The sequence below is a fragment of the Chrysemys picta genome, chromosome 5, assembly GCF_011386835.1.
Source record: "Chrysemys picta bellii isolate R12L10 chromosome 5, ASM1138683v2, whole genome shotgun sequence".
NCBI classification, from domain to species: Eukaryota; Metazoa; Chordata; order Testudines; family Emydidae; genus Chrysemys; species Chrysemys picta.
The window spans coordinates 62,853,943-62,874,515 of record NC_088795.1 but is presented as its reverse complement, the minus strand read 5'-3'; the positions used below and the strand labels follow the sequence as shown (position 1 = coordinate 62,874,515).

The 20,573-nt window shown below is 41.7% G+C and overlaps 1 protein-coding gene across 5 annotated transcripts in view; it reads right to left on the bottom strand.

Annotated features, from left to right (window-relative positions):
- Positions 1–5,654: 5,654 nt before the first annotated feature.
- The window catches only part of GUCY1A1 (guanylate cyclase 1 soluble subunit alpha 1), a 49,157-nt gene continuing 34,238 nt past the window's right edge, over positions 5,655–20,573 (bottom strand). For 4 of the 5 annotated variants that reach the window (XM_065596478.1, XM_005299333.4, XM_024106223.3 and 1 more), the window contains 5 exons: positions 18,573–19,282; positions 13,665–14,150; positions 12,950–13,093; positions 9,230–9,384; positions 5,655–6,653 (listed from right to left, as the gene is read on the bottom strand). In XM_065596478.1, the coding sequence (XP_065452550.1) occupies positions 6,452–6,653; positions 9,230–9,384; positions 12,950–13,093; positions 13,665–14,150; positions 18,573–19,282 (1,697 nt within the window). In that variant the 3' untranslated portion in view covers positions 5,655–6,451. The remainder of the gene's footprint in view (positions 6,654–9,229; positions 9,385–12,949; positions 13,094–13,664; positions 14,151–18,572; positions 19,283–20,573) is intronic. The other variant, XM_065596479.1, reaches the window with a different exon arrangement.

The following is a 20,573-nucleotide window of genomic DNA, read 5'->3' as shown; positions in this document are numbered from 1 at the left end:
AAAAGGAAAGGATGTTCCAGTGGTTTGTGTACTAATCTAGGCCTTTGGTGACCTGGATTTGAGTCCCTCATCTGCCACAATCTTCCTCTGTAAGCTTGGGCTAGTCTCTGTGCCTCATTTCCCCATCTGTAAAATGGGGATAATAACATTTGTGTACCTCACAGGGTATTTTGAGAATAAATATATTAAAGACTGTGTGGTGTTCATACTAGGATCTTTTGGAATTCAGCTCTATTTTAAATTAATGGAGAAAGGACTGGATCACTGTGGACATTAATTGTGTGAACATTGCCTGGTTATCCTGGGAGACCCAGCTTACCCTCCATTTCCTTGATAATGAAGCCATTCATGGGCCGCTTGGACAGAAGGAACTACCGCCTCACTAGTTGCAGAATGACAGTAGAATGTGCATTTGGCCTTTTGAAAGGGAGATGGCATTGTTTGTGAAATAGGTTGGAAGCAGCAGAAAAAAAATTCCCAAAGATTATAGCAGCATGTTGTATTTTGCACAACGTTTGTGAGACTAAGGGAGAAAACCTTAATGACAGGTGCAGGCTGAGGTACAGAAACTCACTCAGCGGTTTAAGCAGCCAGCAATGTGTTTAATATAAAATGCAAACAGCTGGGGCAGTATTGTCAGGTATTCCTATTGGTCTTATATTGAGTCTCGGGCTTGAAACTGGTAGCTGTACATCCAACTGTTAACCCTGGAGAGTGGTAGAAGTTGTTTGTGTAGTTCAGTGTTTATTGGCAATGGAGAGCAATGTTGCAGCGATCCCTATTGTACCTTGTCTCTTTGCCTACCCATGTTTGTAAAACCTTATGAAATAGTGCAAATTTAATTATTTACTGTGTAAACTGAACTGTCGACTCCTTATGAATGCAATTTTAAAGGTTTTTATTATTAAACTATTATGTGACAAACAGAAATGAACCATCAACTGACATGAAAATGAAAAAACAGCTTTTAATTAAGAAACAAAACAAAACAATGAAGAACCTTTTTATTACACCAGCAGTGAAACAAAACAGTAAAGTGCAACAGTACAGTACAAGGCACAACACAAGATGCAGGAGGGCTTAAAATAACAGGCAAGTATACCTCTTCTGGTTTATGGCCTTCTGGCATGGAGTGCAGAGACTTGAGTTTACCAAGGGTGACAGAGGGCTCAAAAGAGCTCGGATCCTAGGTGCCACTGTACTCGCTGCTCTGATCTGTGAGGGGAATCGCCTCTAGGAGCAGTGCTGAGGGGATACAGCGAGGAGGAGATGCTGTTGTTTCCAGCAGCCTGTATTGTCCAAGGGTTGCATAGCATGGCTGCGTGTAGATTTGCAGTCCTGCATTGTCTGCCGCCCTAACAGCAACATGCGCTGCAACAGGGCATTTCGGCTTTATATGGCCTCCAGGAGTCACCTCTGCATCTCCCTTTTTCCAAATTGTCTCTGGCCATGGCCACATTTTCCCTAGCAACTGCCATGCTGTCCTTTGCCGCTGCAATGATCTCTGTGGAAAGCTCCTTACCAGATTCCCTCTCTCAATCTTCAGATACTGGCTCCACCTCTCTACATTTTTCTATTTGTTCTTTCTGTAGTGATGGCCGCAAACATTTCATCACAAGTTTTCCATTTGCTCCCCCTCAGGTTTGCTGGCTGTTCAGCCATTGATAAGGGCCTGGGATGGGGTGTACAAACGCCACACTGGAGAGGAAGGGTTAAGAGCCACTCTGGGCCCAGGCAGCTCTGCCCTGCCACACCTGCAATGCATGCACAGGCTGGAAGAGGAGCTTTAAATGGGAGCAGAGTAGCTCACTTGCAGGCAGCCAGCAGAGGTTAGCAGACTTGAACTGTGGGAGGCTCAGCTGCCAGACCCACTGGCTGGGGATGGCCTGCCTGACCTGCTGAGGGCAAAGGGTGCTGGATGTGTGAAAGGTTGGAGACTTCTTCTTTATTTTACTTACATGTCTCTGCTGTTCCCTCTTGTGTGGCTAGGCTGGTAGGAAGTTACCAGGATGGCAACCACATAGCATTCCAGGGCATAGGACTCAACTGCCTACCTTTGGGTCCTGGATTGGAAGCTGCTAGAAAGGGTGCATCTGGATTCATCTACCGAACCTGTCATGGAGCTGGAGGCAAAAAGACTATCTCTGATACTAGAGACTTGGGACTAGGAAGAGCCCATATCTTGAGAGTCCCGACTTTGGGACTTTCACTGGGTGAAGCCCTAAGCTCCTTGCTGGGCAGCAGAACTAGCATTTGTTGGACTCTTTATATACCCCAGAAGGGTTGGACACAACTTATGGCCCAGAAAGGGAGAGATTGCAGCATGGCCAGAGCAGCTGTCAACAGGAGGCACAAAGACAGAAGAGGTCCTATCACGCCCTTGCCTAGCCACTAGGCAGCATCTGTGGGGAGCAGGCCCCCCTCACAGAGGCCTGTCTTTTGAGGGTCTGGCCAGTGCTGTGGGGGGTATTAAAAAATGCCAAATGATTATTGTTCATGTTCTAGGGAGGCTGTGGTAGCATTTTTTTTTAATACTAGGTGACTAAGAGGCAAATAATGGCCTTATTCAAAAGGCAAAGGGTAGATCAGGGAGATACACAGTGAAGTTATTCACCAAGATGCTCCCCGCAGAAGTATTACAGGAGTGGAAGCTATGCTAGTAGGAATGGTCGTGTAATTATTTCTCAATCTCTGAACAAAAACTGAGCAACTTCTCAGCTTGAGATTTTTGCTCTATCTCCCCTGCAGACAAGTTGAAAGTATAAAGAAAAATATGCTGAATGCTTCAGGAACTGTTACCCATCAGTAAAAATGAGTGTTGCAGGGCATTTACTGGGTAGCCATTCTTTGTGGCTTTATGAGCATGCAATGCTCATGTCTATCTCATGAAAAGTGAGACCATGAACCAAACTTCTCTTCCTGTAACCACTGTCTGAATAAACTTTTGCATTTCATACAAAGAATGTTTTCCTTACACAAAGGCTGCACCATGCTGCCTGCCCTGCTTCTGGAAGTGGCTAACAGGGTTGGGGAGTGGGGGCAGCATTCTCCAGGCAGGACAGCTGAAGGAAAGGGAAAGGAAAATAGGGGGCATAGTATATGTGCCTTCTGAAAACAGTCGGTAGCCAGGACATTAGGATGAGACACAGGCTAATTGCCCCCAGAGCAGCTGCCGTTTTGGAAAGATGTACGAGGTGGGGGTGGGGGGGGGCAGTGAATGGACAGTGTGGGCAGAGGGAGGGAAGCAGGACCTCAGATTCGGAAAAGCTTCTAGTTCATGTCTGCTTACAATGGCTGTGGCCATGGCACACCCAGAACAGAAGATAGCATGGCAGGATAGCATAATAATAAATACAAATGTAAATAATAAATTATTTTTTTAAAATAATAAAAAACGTACATGCTGAGGTTCCCTCCATGGGATCAGCCCCCTCAGTCCTGATCTGGGTTACTGCCTGGCAATCAGGGATGGTTGCTACAGAGCAGAAACTGAGCTCAATTCTACTTGGCTATCATCAGGGTCCTGAGTCCTGCACAGATCCTGACATTCTGGGGAGATCTCTTCATTGGTCTCCTCATGTTCATTCCTCGATGAGTCTTGCTGGTCATCCTAGGGGGGGAAGTAAGGCAGCCAGCAGACTCCATAAGCTGCCTAGGTTGGGTGGTCTTGTAGTTATATAAAATCCTGTCCAGTTCCTCAAAAATGGACAGGTTACATGTCCCCCGCTGGAGTTTCTCAGTTCTCCGTCATTTCAATGGAGGTGCTCCGGAGCGGTTTGCTCTTTATCCAGCACTGTTCCGCATTCTGGTCATGGTCCCTCATCGACATCTGCCTAGCAATGGCCACAAAACGGTCTTTACTCCAATGGCTGCCACAAGAGCTCCCTGCACTGATACCTCCCCAGATGGCGATGAGACAGGATATTGGTGAAGCTGCTCAAGGCCTGTTGTAGGTCTTTGGTAGTAAACTGGAATCCAGGGGTGAATGGACAAAATCTGGCTGTGTGCCAGTTTATAAATGAGGATGGGGACATCTGGTCAACTTGATCCCAGACCAGGAGAGGGCACAAAGGTAAACAGACAGATCAGTAATGTATCAGAGGGGTAGCCGTGTTAGTCTGGATCTGTAAAAAGCAACAAAGAGTCCTGTGGCACCTTTAAGACTAACAGATGTATTGGAGCATAAGCTTTCGTGGATGAATGCCCACTTCGTCGGATGCATGTAATGGAAATTTCCAGGGGCAGGTATAAATTATATAATATTATATATATAAGCTTATGCTCCAATACATCTGTTAGTCTTAAAGAGATCAGTAATGGTCACCCACAGAAGAGTGCGGGATAGCCTTTGCAGACTGTGGGAAGTAGTTTGCAGCAGCTTGTGTGCACATGAACAATAACCTGGACTAACTTGCTTCACAGCAAAAATAGTTCACTTTGAATGAGCACTCCAGAGTTTGCAATAAATGTAGAGTCAGTGCGCTAAAAATTAACTGCATCATGTATACGAAAGTGTTTTCAAAGCAGATTAACTCGAAAAGCTGTGGATTAACCTTCCCCTCCCCCCTACATGTGGATACGTCCTTGGTGTCACTTTTAAAACCAGCCGGACTATACAGGTGCAGAATCTTAGTGGTGTCACTTAGCATACCCATATGGTCCCAGAAATACCCACATACAACTCTTTTCCAAAAATCAGAAGGGGAGTTGGAAAGTAAAGAAGTCACTTTATGATATCTGTCAACATCCTGGATAGCTCTGCAGTGATTAACCAAGTTGTTTTCTGGGGCAGGATTTCTAGTACCTGGGCAGACTAGAAGCCCACTGATATTTTCTGTTGGATCAGCCCTAGAGGACAACAGAAATGCTTTTTAAATTAGTACGTAAATACAAAAGAATGTTTAAGAGTTCAGATATCAGTGTCTCTCTTGCAAGGAACTGATGTTATCACAGATATCCTAAGGGTATGTCTATACTACCCAACTTACGGGTGGGCAACGATCGATCCAGTGGGGGTCGATTTATCGCGTCTAGTCTAGACATGATAAATCAACCCCCGAATGCTCTCTTGTCGACTCCTGTACTCCATCGCCGTGAGAGGTGCAGGCAGAGTCGACGGTGGAGCGGCAGCAGTCAACTCACCGCAGTGAAGACACCGTGGTGAGTGGATCTAAGTACGTAGACTTCAGCTACGTTATTCACGTAGCTGAAGGTGCATAACTTAGATCAATCCCCTCCCCCCCCCCAGTGTAGACCAGGCCTAAATCAGTGCAAGGTATGCCAGTCCCAATCTGCTATAGGGGCCAAGTTGTGTGTCTCAGGAGAGTGACTGTGCAAGGTTATTAACTTGAAGTAAAAATGGAATCCTGACGTCAAGTCTCAATAGCTAAAGAAACCTCTGTTTTCTTGTAAAACGTATGTATTAGATCTGTACTGCAGATGTGTACTCTCAGTGACAAATGTTAAAGTGAGTGAACCGTACATATTTCAGAGTTCATTGCACCTCTACATTATTTCTAGCTGAAGTATAAGATCATATGTTCAAAGTAATATGTTTGTGTCCTACACACTATACAGTCCGCTTGGAATTTCCTTTCTATGTAAACACTCTACATTATGTACTATTATTTTCTTCAGAAGAGTTACAAATGAAATGACAACAAAAAGAAAACATTTATTGCTATGATACATAGTATCAGAGGGAAATAATTTTTAAAATAGGGTTTAAAAACTCCAAAAACTAAAATCTTATTTGATTACAGAGGCTTTAGTGTGTGATTATACAATATTTGAATATTCTATAAATATTTATTTTATGCACAAAGAAAACAAATTCAGGGAACAGTAAGCATCCATACTCTGCTGTATATACTAGTATTAGTTATAATTAGCAACCTGATCCATCAAGGTGCTGAGTGCCTTCAATTACTGTTGACTTCAGCTCCCGCTAGGAGATGGGCAGCACCTCACTGGACTAGGCCCAAAGATGCAATGGAAGGAGTTATTACAGTAATGGGTGTTTCCTTTTTCTTACAGAGCAACTAAGAAAACTGTATTTTAATAGTCACTGGTATGCACCAGCACACCAAACTGCATATGACTGCATCACTTGTACACAACATTTTTTGATATACTGTATGTACAACATGTTTAGAATTTTCAGTACAGGTAGAGTTGAAATGGTCGTTATGTAGCACAGATTACCACAGGGAAAAAAAGTACTCTTAAACAGTGTTTTAAATAGTGAAGTTGAAATATTATTTTAGTGACTATATATTGTCTGGCAAGTAAAAATAAAAAGTAGTATTTGACATACTTCCTGAAATTTTAATACTGACTTTCAGGTATTAACAATCTAAAGTGCTTTCATGTTTCATACTTTTTTAAACTCTCAATTTATACAAAATTAAAATATTTATAAAATTCTTTTGTAAATGTGTGAATGTACAATTTAGTCTACCCCTGTTGCCTTGCCCAAGAAATTTGCATTACCATCTTCAAAATCTCTCTTTTGAAACCAAGGCTTTGAATTTGTTCCTTGAAGATAAGCATCCAGAAAGTAACAAATACCAGGAATATCACTGGGAAAGTTTGGAGGAAGTTCTTCTCTTGAGCGAGGTGTGAACACAAAATCTGGATATTCTTTTAGCAGCCTATGAGACAATTAAAATGACTTGATTAAATATGAAATCAAACATTAACTGCTACTGCTAGTGACAACATTCGGCTTTTTACATGTCTTGTAAATTGGAGCAGAATTTGTTCCAGTATCTATATGTTATTTTAAAAGAGGATATATTGTCTTGCTTATTTAGCATAACCTTTGCTCATTGATTGACATACTGATACATGAGATATTCAAACAGGAACACAGTCTCTCCTTTTTTGTCCATACAAGGCATGTTTGTATTTCTCCTTGTTCTAAATGTACATGATAGATTTGTTGTTAACATTTCAAGAGACTATTTAGCATTAAATAATAAATCAAATTATTATATAAACCTGGCACCAGAATTCGTCTTTCAACCAATGAGATGCTGAAGGATTTGTCAAGTAAAATATTTAGACCTAATATTAAATATAACCTTTATACTATTTTACACAAACTTCCACTAAAGCCAGTCATCTCCTCTGGCATCTGAATTACAAACAAAAAGTTTACTTCTACACTTTAGAGATAATTATTGACACTACATATGTGAAGTTCTAAGACACCTTTGTGCGTAAACTATTAAAAGGCTGCAAGAATACATGCAATCATCAACTTACGATAGTGCTGAACTGATAGGGAAAGGAATTCTCCATCTCAGCCAAATCCCTGCCATCACAACAGGCCTGACTGAAGGTCTTATTGAAGGTCAACAGATTTGGGCTCCTTCACACCAAGGGAGGTAGCAAATTCCATAATCAAGCGCCCCGTATTGAGAATGTCCTTCCCAATGAAGTTGGAGAGACTCAGTGGGTGAGGTAGTATCTTTTGTTCGACCAACTTGTGAAGTTGATCCTATAAAAGATATTACCTCACCCACTTTGGCTCTCTAACATCCTGGGACCAACACAGATACAACAACACTGCATACTTCCCCTTGAAGTATAAATCAAGGAACTATCAGCTCAAACATTCCAGTTGATTTCAACTGCCAGGTAATACATGACAAAAGAGATGGACTTGGATACCTAGGGTCCAACTCACAAGGACTTTATAGATCAAAACTGGCACCTTTAATTGAACCCAGAAATGAAGTGGAAGCCAGCACAGTCTCTGAAACACAAGTAAAATATGGTCTATGTGCAAAACACTGCTAAGAAAGCAAGCAAAGTTTCGAAGTGGTCTTCAGGTGTAACCCTAAGTAAAGTATATTGCAATAATCCAATCTAGAAGTGTCAAAGACATGAATAATGGTGTTGAGGACTACATCTGATATGTGACTACATCCTCACAACTTCTTTGCCATGTGCATATGGACAAAAAAGCATTTTTTGCCACCAAGGTTATCTTGACACTCTGAAGAAGCTAGGGATCTAATAGACTTCCACTGTGAGCTAGAGGAACAAAAGGCAGGGTACCTCCTTAATAGAAGGTACAAATCACTTCCCCATTGTCTCTGGTTTCTTCCCCCACCCAACATCATCACCCTCAGACTTTATCTGAATTCATTTTTCAACCAGCCCACTCTTATTCAAGCCATGATCTTGGCCAGATGCTGGAAAACCCAACAGATTATATCGACCTGGGGATGTGAAATAAAGACTTAGAGCTGTGTATAATCAGCAAATTCAAACAAACCTCATTATTTCCCCTTGAGACCTCAAATATACATTCAAAAGGAGGCATGACAGAACGGGATCCTTCTGTATCTCACAAGGGAGAGCCCTCTAGCTGACTGATTGAATAATCTCCTAATCCTGTCTTCTGGGTCCTCCCTGTGAGAAAACAGCAGAGCAACTTAAATGCAACTCTGTGTCTCTCCAGCAGTGTCCACAGAACTGTCAACAATGCCTTGTGGTCAACAGCATCAAGGACTACCGACAGATCTAAAAGAATCAGTATGGGCCCCTCATATTTGTCCATCACTAGAAGATCATTAATTAGGGTGAACTGAATAGTCTGGGTTTCATACTGTCTAAAACTAGATTGAACTGGGGTCAACAAAATTTGTATAAATCAGATGTCACTGGACTTGCTTCACTACAATCTTCTCAGCTATCTTCCTTAAACAAGGAAAATTCAAGATCTGGTCATAGTTGCCAAGCTTGTCAATGTCTAGAGATGTTTTCTTAAGGAGGAGCCTACCAACTGTTCAGTTAGGTTGTTATTTTCAAAGGTGCCTAAGTGAGTTAGGTTCCTAGCTCCCATTGAAAATCATTTAGCTTTATGAAGACCAGATACCAGGAGATGAAGAAAAAGCAAAAGATACAAAGCTTCAAGGTTAGTAGCAAAATGTATTTCAGTTATCAAGACTTTTTATTATTCTAAATAGGATGGGGAGAAAATACGTATTAGCTACTCAGCCTCACTCCACACTTTGCTTGCTGCTGTCCAGCTCCTGACTAGAAATAATCAAGGTACAATCATGAGCAGTAAGGTCAATGGATAAAATAGGAAAGCAAACAATATTTTGAAAAGAAAATGAGGGAAACAATTGTGAAAGTACTAAAGAAACAATCACTTGTTTTAATTTTTTTTTTTTTTTTTTTTTTGGTAACTATACGCTGTAAATTACTGTACCTGTAAGTTGTTGGACTGACATTTATTTTCCTAGGTATACTGCAAGACTCAAACTTGTTGGCAAGGGTTACATTGTTTCCAAAGAGACAATAACGTGGCATTTTAACCCCAACAACTCCAGCAAAGACGGACCCAGAATGGAGGCCAATACGCATCTTTAAATAAAATATATAAAACAATATTTGTTAGCTAAAATCGTTTAATCTGTTGAAATCAGTTCATTTTATTGGTTCCTCCTTAATTAGAATGATCATGAGGTGGGGGTCATCTCCTTTAGATGCACGTATTTCATTTTCATTAGCGGGAAGTAAACCTGCTCAGGGAGAGACTAAACTGCTTAATTTTACTGCCCATAAATATTAAACAGACATTCATTTGCTTACATAACTGTGATCAAGTTGGTCTCTACAGCCCTAAATTGATCTAGAAATGACATCAAGAGACACAATAACTCTCAGTTTACCTTCCTAGGTATTTAGAGGGAAGGGGAGTTATACAGTGGAAAGATGGGCTGGTGACATGGTTAAATAAATGTAAGAAGCATTGGGTTTTGTCTTAAGGTAGGGTTACCATTCGTCCGGATTTACCCGGACATGTCCTCCTTTTTGTGCTAAAAATAGCGTCCGGGGGGAATTTGTAAAGCACTCACAATGTCCGGGATTTCCCCCCTCCCCCGGCAGAGCAGAGCGAGCGGCTGGGAGGGCTGCAGGAAAGTCCCGGGCTGGACTCCGGAGCAGCTGTAGAGGAGCCGGATCCGCCCTGCATTCTGAGCAAGTGTATCAGCACAAAGTGCAGCCCTCCCCTTTTGCAACTGGGAGCGGTTTCTGCCATGCAGCGTAGCAAAACGGGAGCGAGAGCACTTTGTGCTGATACAAGGGCAGCTCTCCCCTGCAGCCCGGTCCGGCAGCACTGTGCAGGGCCAGGGACCGGGTTTTGTTGTGCTGGGGAACTTAGCCACGTGTCCGGCTCGCACAGAGCCCAACACCCTGTTCTGAGCAGCAGGGTAAGGGTGACAGGGGGCAGGAGAAGGGGCAGGGAGGTTCTGGAGGGGGCAGTCAAGAAACGGGGGGGGGCTTTTTGGGGGGAGTGTAGAAAGTTTTGGGCAGTCAGGGTACAGGTAGGGGGTAGGGTCCTGGGGGGCAGTTGGGGGGGGTCTTAGGAGGGAGCAGTTAGGAGACAAGGAACAGGGAGTCTTAGGTAGGGGGTGGGGTTCTGGAGGGCAGTTAGGAGCAGGGGTCCCAGGAGGGGGCAGTCAGGGGACAAGGAGCGGGGTGTGGGGGGCTGGGAGTTCTGGGGGGGAGCTGTCGGGGCAGGAGTGGGGAGAGGGATCGGAGCAGTCAGGGGACAGGGAGCAGAGGGGTTTAGATGGGTTGGGAGTTCTGGGGGGAGCTGTCAGGGGGCAGGAGTGGGGAGAGGGATCGGAGCAGTCAGGGGACAGGGAGCAGAGGGGTTTAGATGGGTTGGGAGTTCTGGGGGGGGCTGTCAGGGGGTGGGGAGTGGTTGGATGGGGCGTGGGAGTCCCAGGGGTCTGTCTGGGGGTGGGGGTGTGGATAAGGGTTGGGGCAGTCAGGGGACAAGAGGCAGGGAGGCTTAGATAGGGAGTGGAGTCCTGGGGGGCAGTTAGGGGCAGGGGTCCCAGGAGGGGGCAGTCAGGGGACAAGGAACGGGGGGAGGGTTGGGGGTTCTGGGGGGGGCGGGAAGTGGGAGGGGCAAGGGCGGGGCTAGGGCGGGGCTCCTCCCGTCCTCTTTTTTGCTTGCTGAAATATGGTAACCCTACTTAAGGTCAGAGTCTGAGCTCTAAAGAAGGAAAATTATGACAGATACACCATAGTTCCAGTGGTAGAAGTGGGCATACCTAGAATAAAGCCTGGTTCTAAGGTATGGGAATTGAGTAATTGAGCAAACAAGCAAGCTACCGAATGCATAGGTTGGTTGGAGTATGCAGGAGTCTCTTTTTCTGTAATTAGTATTAGGGTTTGCATAGTTTGCTTATTTGATATTGTTTTTTGGGTTCCTTCTGTTTTATTTGTTCTCCCTTTAAAGGACCTCTTATGTGAACTATTCTCTTACACTTAGAGAGGGTCTCTCCAGAACAGTGTTTTGGCTCAGTGGTGGAACACTGGAGAAGCTTGCACTGCTACTACCTGTGCTATACCCATTCTTTTGCATCTCTACAACTCTCAATTCCACACCTTTAACAAGAGCTGAACTGATGTTCTGTATAGTTTTAAATAGAATAGCAGAGCACCCTGAAACAAAAACAACATCCACCATACAGCAGAGCCCACAGATGTCTGAGGTATGGACACTAATATAGCAGTCTAGCTTCAAATAAGAAATTTGCAGTCAGGCATCTTTTTTTCAGAAAATTTATTTAAAAAAAATAGAATAACAAAGCTGAGACACAGTGCACAAAACAGCCAATATTTCCATCAAGAGATCAAAAATGGAGGAAGCATCACTTTCATTTATAAAAAGCTTCCATTTGATGCTTGTAACTTCTTATGCAGTACACATTATTTTCTGCAAATCTTAAATGAATTTTATAAGTTTAATAGCATCTGTCTTTCAAAACTATGACATCAGCAATTGTGATGGAAATTGTAAACCTGTTCATTAAATATTGTTAAAATGTTTCCAGCATCTTTCTAATTACATTTTATATTTTTTTAATTTGTTGTGACTTATAATAAATAATGGGACCTGTTTATAACAGAAGGGTGATGTTCTTGCTGATAAAATGGGGAGTACATACCCATCTGAAAATAAATGTTCTTGGACTTCTATTTGAGCCACAAGAATTATTTTAACCCCAAAAGAGGGAATGTATTTAAAAACACATGAATAAAGATCCAAGGAAATGTACTCAGAAAGAAAAAAAATAATGACTAGGATCTCAGAGGCCTATAGACTTAATAAAAAAAGGACCCAATCCAAAGGCCATTGAATTCAATAGAAAGACTTCCCTTGACATATGTATTTTGGATTAGTGCCATATTTAATACCTCCTGGTGAAACAGATAAAATGTTTAGTTGACTATTCCCTTTAATTCAAACATGCACAGGAGTAAATTCGTTCATACTAGTCCCATTTTTTTAATGAGATGAAAACCCATGCCTAAAATTAAGTACATGCTTTGTTAAACTGGGGCCTTAATGTATTGTAACCCCACCATAGCTGACTGAAGTTTTGTCCAAGTTGATATTAATGGTTTAACACAAAACTGGGATGGAAAAAACGGTCATGTTTTATACACTCTTGCAATAAGGATTATTGTTGTCCTTTTGGTGATTCATATTCACCCACTGCCTCAAAACAGACCCTTCCAAATGTAATTTTCCCAAGGATTTCATTTGAGAGAGAGAGGCTTAGTCTCCTAATTAAAGTACCATAGCAGAATATTGCACATCCAAGGCAACTTTATTGCTACAGAAACATTGAACAACAGTACAGTAATGTTCTGCGAATGATTTCAGAGAATTTCAGTCCTCCTAGTGGATTTTTAGAGTTTTGGTTTAATCTTTCCCTTCCTTACAGAACCCTAATCCCTAAAAGAATTAAAACTCTGGTCCTCTTGTCAGACCATTCCCACACTCTCTCTGTTTGTTACAATTATTAAACATTATGTAGGTGACATTTCATTGATGACAAAATAATAAACATTTCCACCCCAGCAAAAATATCTATGCATGAATATGTTTCTAATATATTTTCCTGACCTTGATAGGCTCTCCATGGGGAGACATCACCTCATCTGACAGCTCCATCATCTTCAATGCCATCAATGCTATTTGAACAGCGTGTGTCTCGCTTTCTTTGTGTAAACCTCCGGCCACGCAATAAGCATCTCCAATGGTCTCCACCTAAACATATACATTTGTCTCTTACTGTCTATGCAGTATGAGATGAAGAAAACATATGGCATAGTTTTAAATGCTCTCAATAGGCCATGCCCTGCAGTTTTTACTCAGACAAAACTGCCACTGGATTCAATTGGAGTTTTATCTGCGGAAAGACTGAGTCCTAAAAGATAATTGGACCAAGTCCTGCAAAGAGCAATTGCAAAGACTGCCTTGCACTGGTGATGGCAATTGCTTTTATTATGCTAAAATACTTCCCCCCCTGCTGTGGGACTCTTGCACCTGCTTTGATCAAATGCTTACCCCAGATACACACCAGTGTACCTGAGAGCAGAATTTTAACCTAAGGCCTCTAACTTAAAGCAAATTTCCCACATGGTTGCACAATCAGCTGACTTTGTAGACAATCTCTGTTTCATTTTGTGACCTGTCAAACTATTATAGTTAAGGTCTGTGTCAAAATAATTTTTCAAATCCTATTATTCTCTATACCAGCTTAGTCTCCCTTTCCTTCCTTCCCCCGACTCCTCCTCCGACCCCCAAGATTGCCATAGAAATGCAATAAATTCTCTACCTTGTAGACATCTAGCTCTCCGCACTGGTAATCAAAGCGAGTATAGAGCTCATTAAGCATGGTGATAACCTGCATAGGTGAGCACTGGGCACAGATGGCAGTGAATCCTACAATGTCAGAGAAAAGCATTGTGACATTATTAAATTTCTTGGCTTGCACAACTTGTCCCTGCCACAGCTGCTGAGCAACCTCACCAGGAAAAATTGAGCACAAAAGATCTACAGTCTTCTTCTTCTCCTCTTCCAGAGCTTGGTGGGCCATCTCAAGAGTAGCTTTAAGCTTTCCTAATCTCTTCTTTAGTCCATCTTGAGCTCTGGCTTGTTCTCCTATCAAAACAACATCCCTCAGTGCATTATGAATTGGAATATCAGAAAGGTATAATCCACGTCCTGTAAAATCTTCTAATCTGTCCACACAGGGAGATCCCAAGAACAAGATGGCACTGGATTCAAAAATATAGATCATTTGGCCTTTAAGATCCATTACCTGAAACAATAAAAGAAAGAAGAGTCATTCACAATATTTCAGGAAGGAAAAGAATCAGGGCAAACAGTTAGGCTATATCACACAAGGAACAGTTTGGTCCTATGGCCTTGTATTTTTAAAAAATAATTAAAGGGAAACATATGGTGCTGTGCTAAAGCTCCCTTAAAGCCATCCAGTGGACCCTGTCAATTACACTGGTCTACAATTTTTGAGAAGTCGTCTGCTTCAGAGATAAAACATGCTATTTATTATGTATTTTGATGTGCTGAATTCATATATGACAATTAAAACAACTGATTGGCTACTGTTTCTAAGATATTTAAGTTTTTACATTTTATGTCTATGTATATTGTGTAGATAGTAGAGTTTTAATCATAAATTGTAAACCTAGGTCTTTTCATGTGTTTATGGTTGCTTTATATGATAATATTTCACCTGTCCTGTTTATGTAACACTTTAAAAATCAGCAAAAGGGTTATATAAATAAAATTTATTATGAAACAAAAGACAAAAAACTATTCTGTACATAGTTTAGTCCTATTCAGTGTCTACTCGGCGCTTCTTGGCGGCGCTTCTTGGCTTGTCTCTTGTATTCATTAAATGGAGCATCTCTTGTCACTGTCCAGCAATAGTCTGCAAGCATTGATGGACTCCATTTGCCCTGATAGCGTTTCTCCATTGTTGCAATGTCCTGGTGAAATCGCTTGCCGTGCTCGTCTCTCACTGCTCCGCAGTTCGGTGGAAAAAAATCTAGATGAGAGTGCAAAAAATGTATCTTTAGTGACATGTTGCAACCAAGGCTTTGGATGCCTTGAGGAGGTTTTCCACCAACAACCTGTAGTTGTCTGCTTGTTGTTTCCGAGAAAATTTATTGCCACTAACTGGAAGGCTTTCCATGCTGTCTTTTCCTTGCCATGCAGTGCATGGTCAAATGCATCATCTCGAAGAAGTTCACGAATCTGAGGACCAACAAAGACACCTTCCTTTATCTTAGCTTCACTTAACCTTGGAAATTTTCCACGGAGGTACTTGAAAGCTGCTTGTGTTTTGTCAATGGCCTTGACAAAGTTCTTCATCAGATCCAGCTTGATGTGTAAGAGTGGTAACAAAATCTTCCTTGATTCAACAAGTGGTGGATGCTGAACACTTTTCCTCCCAGGCTCCAATGACTGTTGGAGTGGCCAATCTTTCTTGATGTAGTGAGAATCTCTTGCACGACTATCCCATTCACAGAGAAAACAGCAGTACTTTGTGTATCCAGTCTGCAGACCAAGCAAGAGAGCAACAACCTTCAAATCGCCACAAAGCTGCCACTGATGTTGGTCATAGTTTATGCTCCTCAAAAGTTGTTTCATGTTGTCATAGGTTTCCTTCATATGGACTGCATGACCAACTGGAATTGATGGCAAAACATTGCCATTATGCAGTAAAACAGCTTTAAGACTCGTCTTTGATGAATCAATGAACAGTCTCCACTCATCTGGATCGTGAACGATGTTGAGGGCTGCCATCACACCATCGATGTTGTTGCAGGCTACAAGATCACCTTCCATGAAAAAGTATGGGACAAGATCCTTTTGACGGTCACGGAACATGGAAACCCTAACATCACCTGCCAGGAGATTCCACTGCTGTAGTCTGGAGCCCAACAGCTCTGCCTTACTCTTGAGTAGTTCCAAATCCCTGACAAGGTCATTCAGTTCACCTTGTGTTATGAGGTGTGGTTCAGAGGAGGAGGATGGGAGAAAATGTGGGTCCTGTGACATTGATGGTTCAGGACCAGAAGTTTCATCCTCTTCCTCTTCCTACTCAAGTGAGAATGATTCTGGTGCATCAGGAACTGGCAGTCCTTCTCCGTGGGGTACTGGGCGTATAGCTGATGGAATGTTTGGATAATGCACAGTCCACTTTTTCTTCTTTGACACACCTTTCCCAACTGGAGGCACCATGCAGAAGTAACAAGTGCTGGTATGATCTGTTGGCTCTCTCCAAATCATTGGCACTGCAAAAGGCATAGATTTCCTTTTCCTGTTCAACCACTGGCCAAGATTTGTTGCACAAGTGTTGCAGCATATGTGTGGGGCCCACCTCTTGTCCTGATCTCCAATTTTGCAGCCAAAATAAAGGTGATAGGCTTTCTTAACCATAGTGGTTATACTGCGCTTTTGTGATGCAAAAGTCACTTCACCACAAACATAGCAGAAGTTATCTGCACTGTTCACACAAGTACGAGGCATCTCTGCTCACTTTGGCTAAACAGAAATGTGTCCCTTTGCAAAATCAAACACTGACAAATAAGAGAGCACGACACTGTATGATTTCTTGAGCTGATATAGGGCAATTTGTTCAGCAGAGTGATGTAAGCTTTGTTATGACTGCATCATCCATGACTTCTAGGAATAACATGATGCAATTCATATCATGTATGACACAATACCAGCTTCAGATTGCATCATTCATTGTTTTGCCTAAAAAGCAAGTACTGTCCAAACCCAGTCATAGATTTATTCATAGATCCAGTCAAAGACGTATTTTAGTCATTTCTGGTTTAAATTGAGATCCCTTCCCTTTATAACTCACTCCTCCGCCATTCCCAAGTCAAGGGTCGTATATACTGACCCAATAGCATATCTTGAAAACTAGAGCCAATCAACAATTTTAAGCATCATTTTCGTTCTCAGTGACCCAGAATTAGTAAAGTTTGACTACATTTATTTCAGAAGCATTTTGGCTGTAGAGCAGTGTTATCAGAACTACTGTTGGCCTCCTAGGTGCCAGGGTAAAGCAGTACTTACTGATAAATGCCTATTTCTGATATCGTATCAGTAAGTGTCAGTGTATACTGGGGAGAAACCAATAGCCCAGAGCATAATTTTGTGCATTTTTGGTGTGCATTTGTTGATCAGAAATGTATAGATTTGAGGTAACAATTACATTATCTGTTTCATTCACCAACTTATTAATGTTTGTCTGTGTGTCTGAAGGAAGAGGGGTGGGAATCCGCTTCTATTTCAATAGAGGAACTTAACAAACTAGCACAATTTAAAAATAAATAGGCATCAGTAATACGAGCATCATGTTTTAATTATCCACTAAAGAAAGCAAAACGTTTTGCATTAACAGAGTGATGTAAGCTTTGTTATGACTGCATCATCCATGACTTCTAGGAATAACATGATGCAATTCATATCATGTATGACACAATACCAGCTTCAGATTGCATCATTCATTGTTTTGCCTAAAAAGTATTCTTTTCTGTATTCTTTTGTTCCCTTTCACACCTAATCACATAGTATGTGAAGGTATTGCATAGCTTTCAATAACATTGCTTTTATAGGCAAATTTTCAAAGAGCAGATTCCCTATGCTGTTTGTAAATGGACATTTGCATCTGTATGTACCTGCAAAGGCAAATGTATCTTTTGAAGGCACAAACGAATACACACACTTTTGGAATCTGTCATCTCTTGGGAGTCTTTGAGATACTGCCTAACACGGCTGCTACTCTGAAACCTGCCTATTCCTGTATTTGAGCCACCGGTAAGAGAAACGAACCTTAGATAAACTCACTAAAGCAGCATTGTCATTTTCCCCCACTTTAAGGTAAAAATTTACTAAAACCTGTAATACATAGGGTTCTTGAGATGGTGGGGCTGAATGGCTCAGCTACTCATTAATGGGGTTAGGAGCCCATCACATATAAGTCATAAGTTTGAACTGAGCACAGGCCAAAAGCTGCTGTCTGAGCTACAGTGTCTCAGCCTGTTTGTCAGTGATGCAGTGTCCACAGCAATAAATAAATAAATATATCACTAATTGGCATCCATGATGACACTGTCAGCAAAGGTATCAAAGGCTGAATGAACCTGAAGCGTGAACTATCCTCTCACCCTCTCCAGATCAGGGATAAGGCAGACTAGCAGGGCACTGTGGTAAAGCTTTCACTGTCACTTTCTCTGCCTCTGTTCTGCAGCTGCTCTGTCACTAAGTGAATGCAATGTCTCCAAAGGGACAGTGCTTCCTTGGCTTTACTCTTCATCTCAACAATCAACTGTTACATTTTCTTAACATAAACAAATATAGGGCCAAATCTTGCAGTTCTTATTCAGATTAAATTCCTAGGGAAGTTAAAGAGTTTTGAGTGAGTAAAAGCTTCAGGATTTGGCCTACATTTTGTTACACAACCTTCTGTATCTGACTAGAGGTGAAAGTCTAGTCTCCTGTTTCCTGGAGATACTCAAGTTTTGAAAATATTGTTATTATAATCATTATTTTGTAGTATTAGCTATTGGGAGGCAGAAAATCTAAGATTACAGACTGTGCCTTCTTTATAGTGGCTATTGATTTATAACCCTACCTCCAATAAAGAAAAGAAAAGCAAATAAATGCTTCACAGAAATAATGCTTATGCATCAGTTCTTACCCTTGATGACTTCTTAACAGCATTGTCCCATCTTTTCACTCGTACGATAAACTGCATATTGAGCATTGTCATGATCCCACTAAATGTGCAGTTTATTCTAGGGGTAAGAATTTCAAAATACTCCTCAAAGTTAGGATTTGCTAGAAATTCTCTCCTGTTCAAAAGTCTCCTTATCCCATTGCCAACTTGTAGAACAGCCATATCCTTGTCAAACATTAAATGAAATGGGAAAGTTTTACAGAAGAGAGAGGCGGAAATCACAAGAGAGGACTGTGGTTTACATGGAGATAAGGAAGGTCTTGTGCTTTTGACTAGTACAGAGTACAACAAATATGGCTGGTTAATAAACTCTGTGCAGTCATTACGAAAGCAGGCGGGCATCAGCATCACTTCCACTTCGGTTTCATACAAAATATGAGCTGCTGCCTTAATAATGCCAGGCAGAATGAGACTAGTTGTTTTCTTAGGAAAGAAACAGTACACGTTTAAGAAATCTTGATCTTTTTCCAGGCATAATATGGAGGCTTCCTCAAGTTTGCTCTTTTTGTCTGCTTCTTGGCAATGCCCACTCTGCTTCAGAAGCGTATTGAAACTGTTCAAGAAGTCCTTAAGAGTTCCTCCAATAACTCCTAAGATGTGTTCATCCTCTTCATAACATATTTTGAATAGCTCTTCACCAAGAGATTCCTTTACAGTTTCAACTGGAACACCTACAAATGTAGACCCACATTTCAGTCAATCACTTTGAGTTTCAATCGTTTTTTTAGCCCCAGCACTAACTCATACCCTTCTAGCATTCTACACTTCCCCATCCCAGCACAGCCTTCAAAAGAGACTCTGGGTTAGAAGTAACTTAATTAAGTCATAATATCCAGTGACTGGGAAACACAGAGTCTGGGTAGAACTTGCACCCTAAGCTCTTGTTTTCTCCTTATATAACCTCCCTTACCAAATACAAGATTTGTCTCAGCTAAACATCTTCTGCCCAGGAATGCTGAATTGGACTCCTCAAAACTTTGCCAGTGTCATTCCTAATCAGTTAGTAGGTCTTGCTATTGAAGGACACAAGACTCCACCTTCCCTCCAGAGATGCAGAAAGAGCCACTCTTGATGGGAGCACTCTTGGCTTCAGGAATTAAAGCATATTTTGGCACAGTACTTACCTCTAGGTCAATAAGCTAGTCCTATATACAGCACAGCTAAAAATAAGACAGGGACTGTTCATGTTAGAAAAGAGATGACTAAAGGGGATATGACAGAGGTCTATAAAATCATGAATGGTGTGGAGAAAGTGAATATGGGAGCGTTATTTACCCTTTAACGTAACACAAGAACCAGGGGTCACCTGATGAAATTAATGGGCTGGCAAATAAACAGAAGTACTTCTTCACACAACCCATAGCCAACCTGTGGAACTCATTGCCAAAGGATGTTGTGAAGGCCAAAAGTATAACTGGGTTAAAAAAAGAATTAGATAAATTCATGGTGGATAGTCCATCAATGGCTATTAGTCAAGCTGGTTAGAGAAGCAACCCAATGCTCTGAGTGTCCCTAAACCTGTGACAGCTAGAGGCTGGGACTGGATAACAGGAATTAAAATTACCCTGTTCTGTTAATTCCCTCTGAAGCATCTGGCACTGGCCACAGTCTAAAGACAGGATACTGGGCTAGATGGACCATTAGTCTGACCAATATAGCTGTTCTTATGAGTTTCATGTTTTAGATCAAACTTGATCTGTTCTCCTCAGTCTGCAGTAGGCTGCTAGTTATTTAGAGGGTAGTACAGGTTCAAACAAATCTGGATTTCAATCTCAACTGAAAATGTTTGACCAGCCATATCTGTAACCCACTGGTGAGTATGTGTAAATGCCCCACTCTGATATGAGTCTGTTACAGCCCTACATAAAGAGCTTTAGCTCAAGTTGTACAACTCATGCTTTTTAGCTCTTTTAGCGTTTAGTCCCCAGTTCAATCCCTGATGTGTCAGCCAAGATTAGTGAT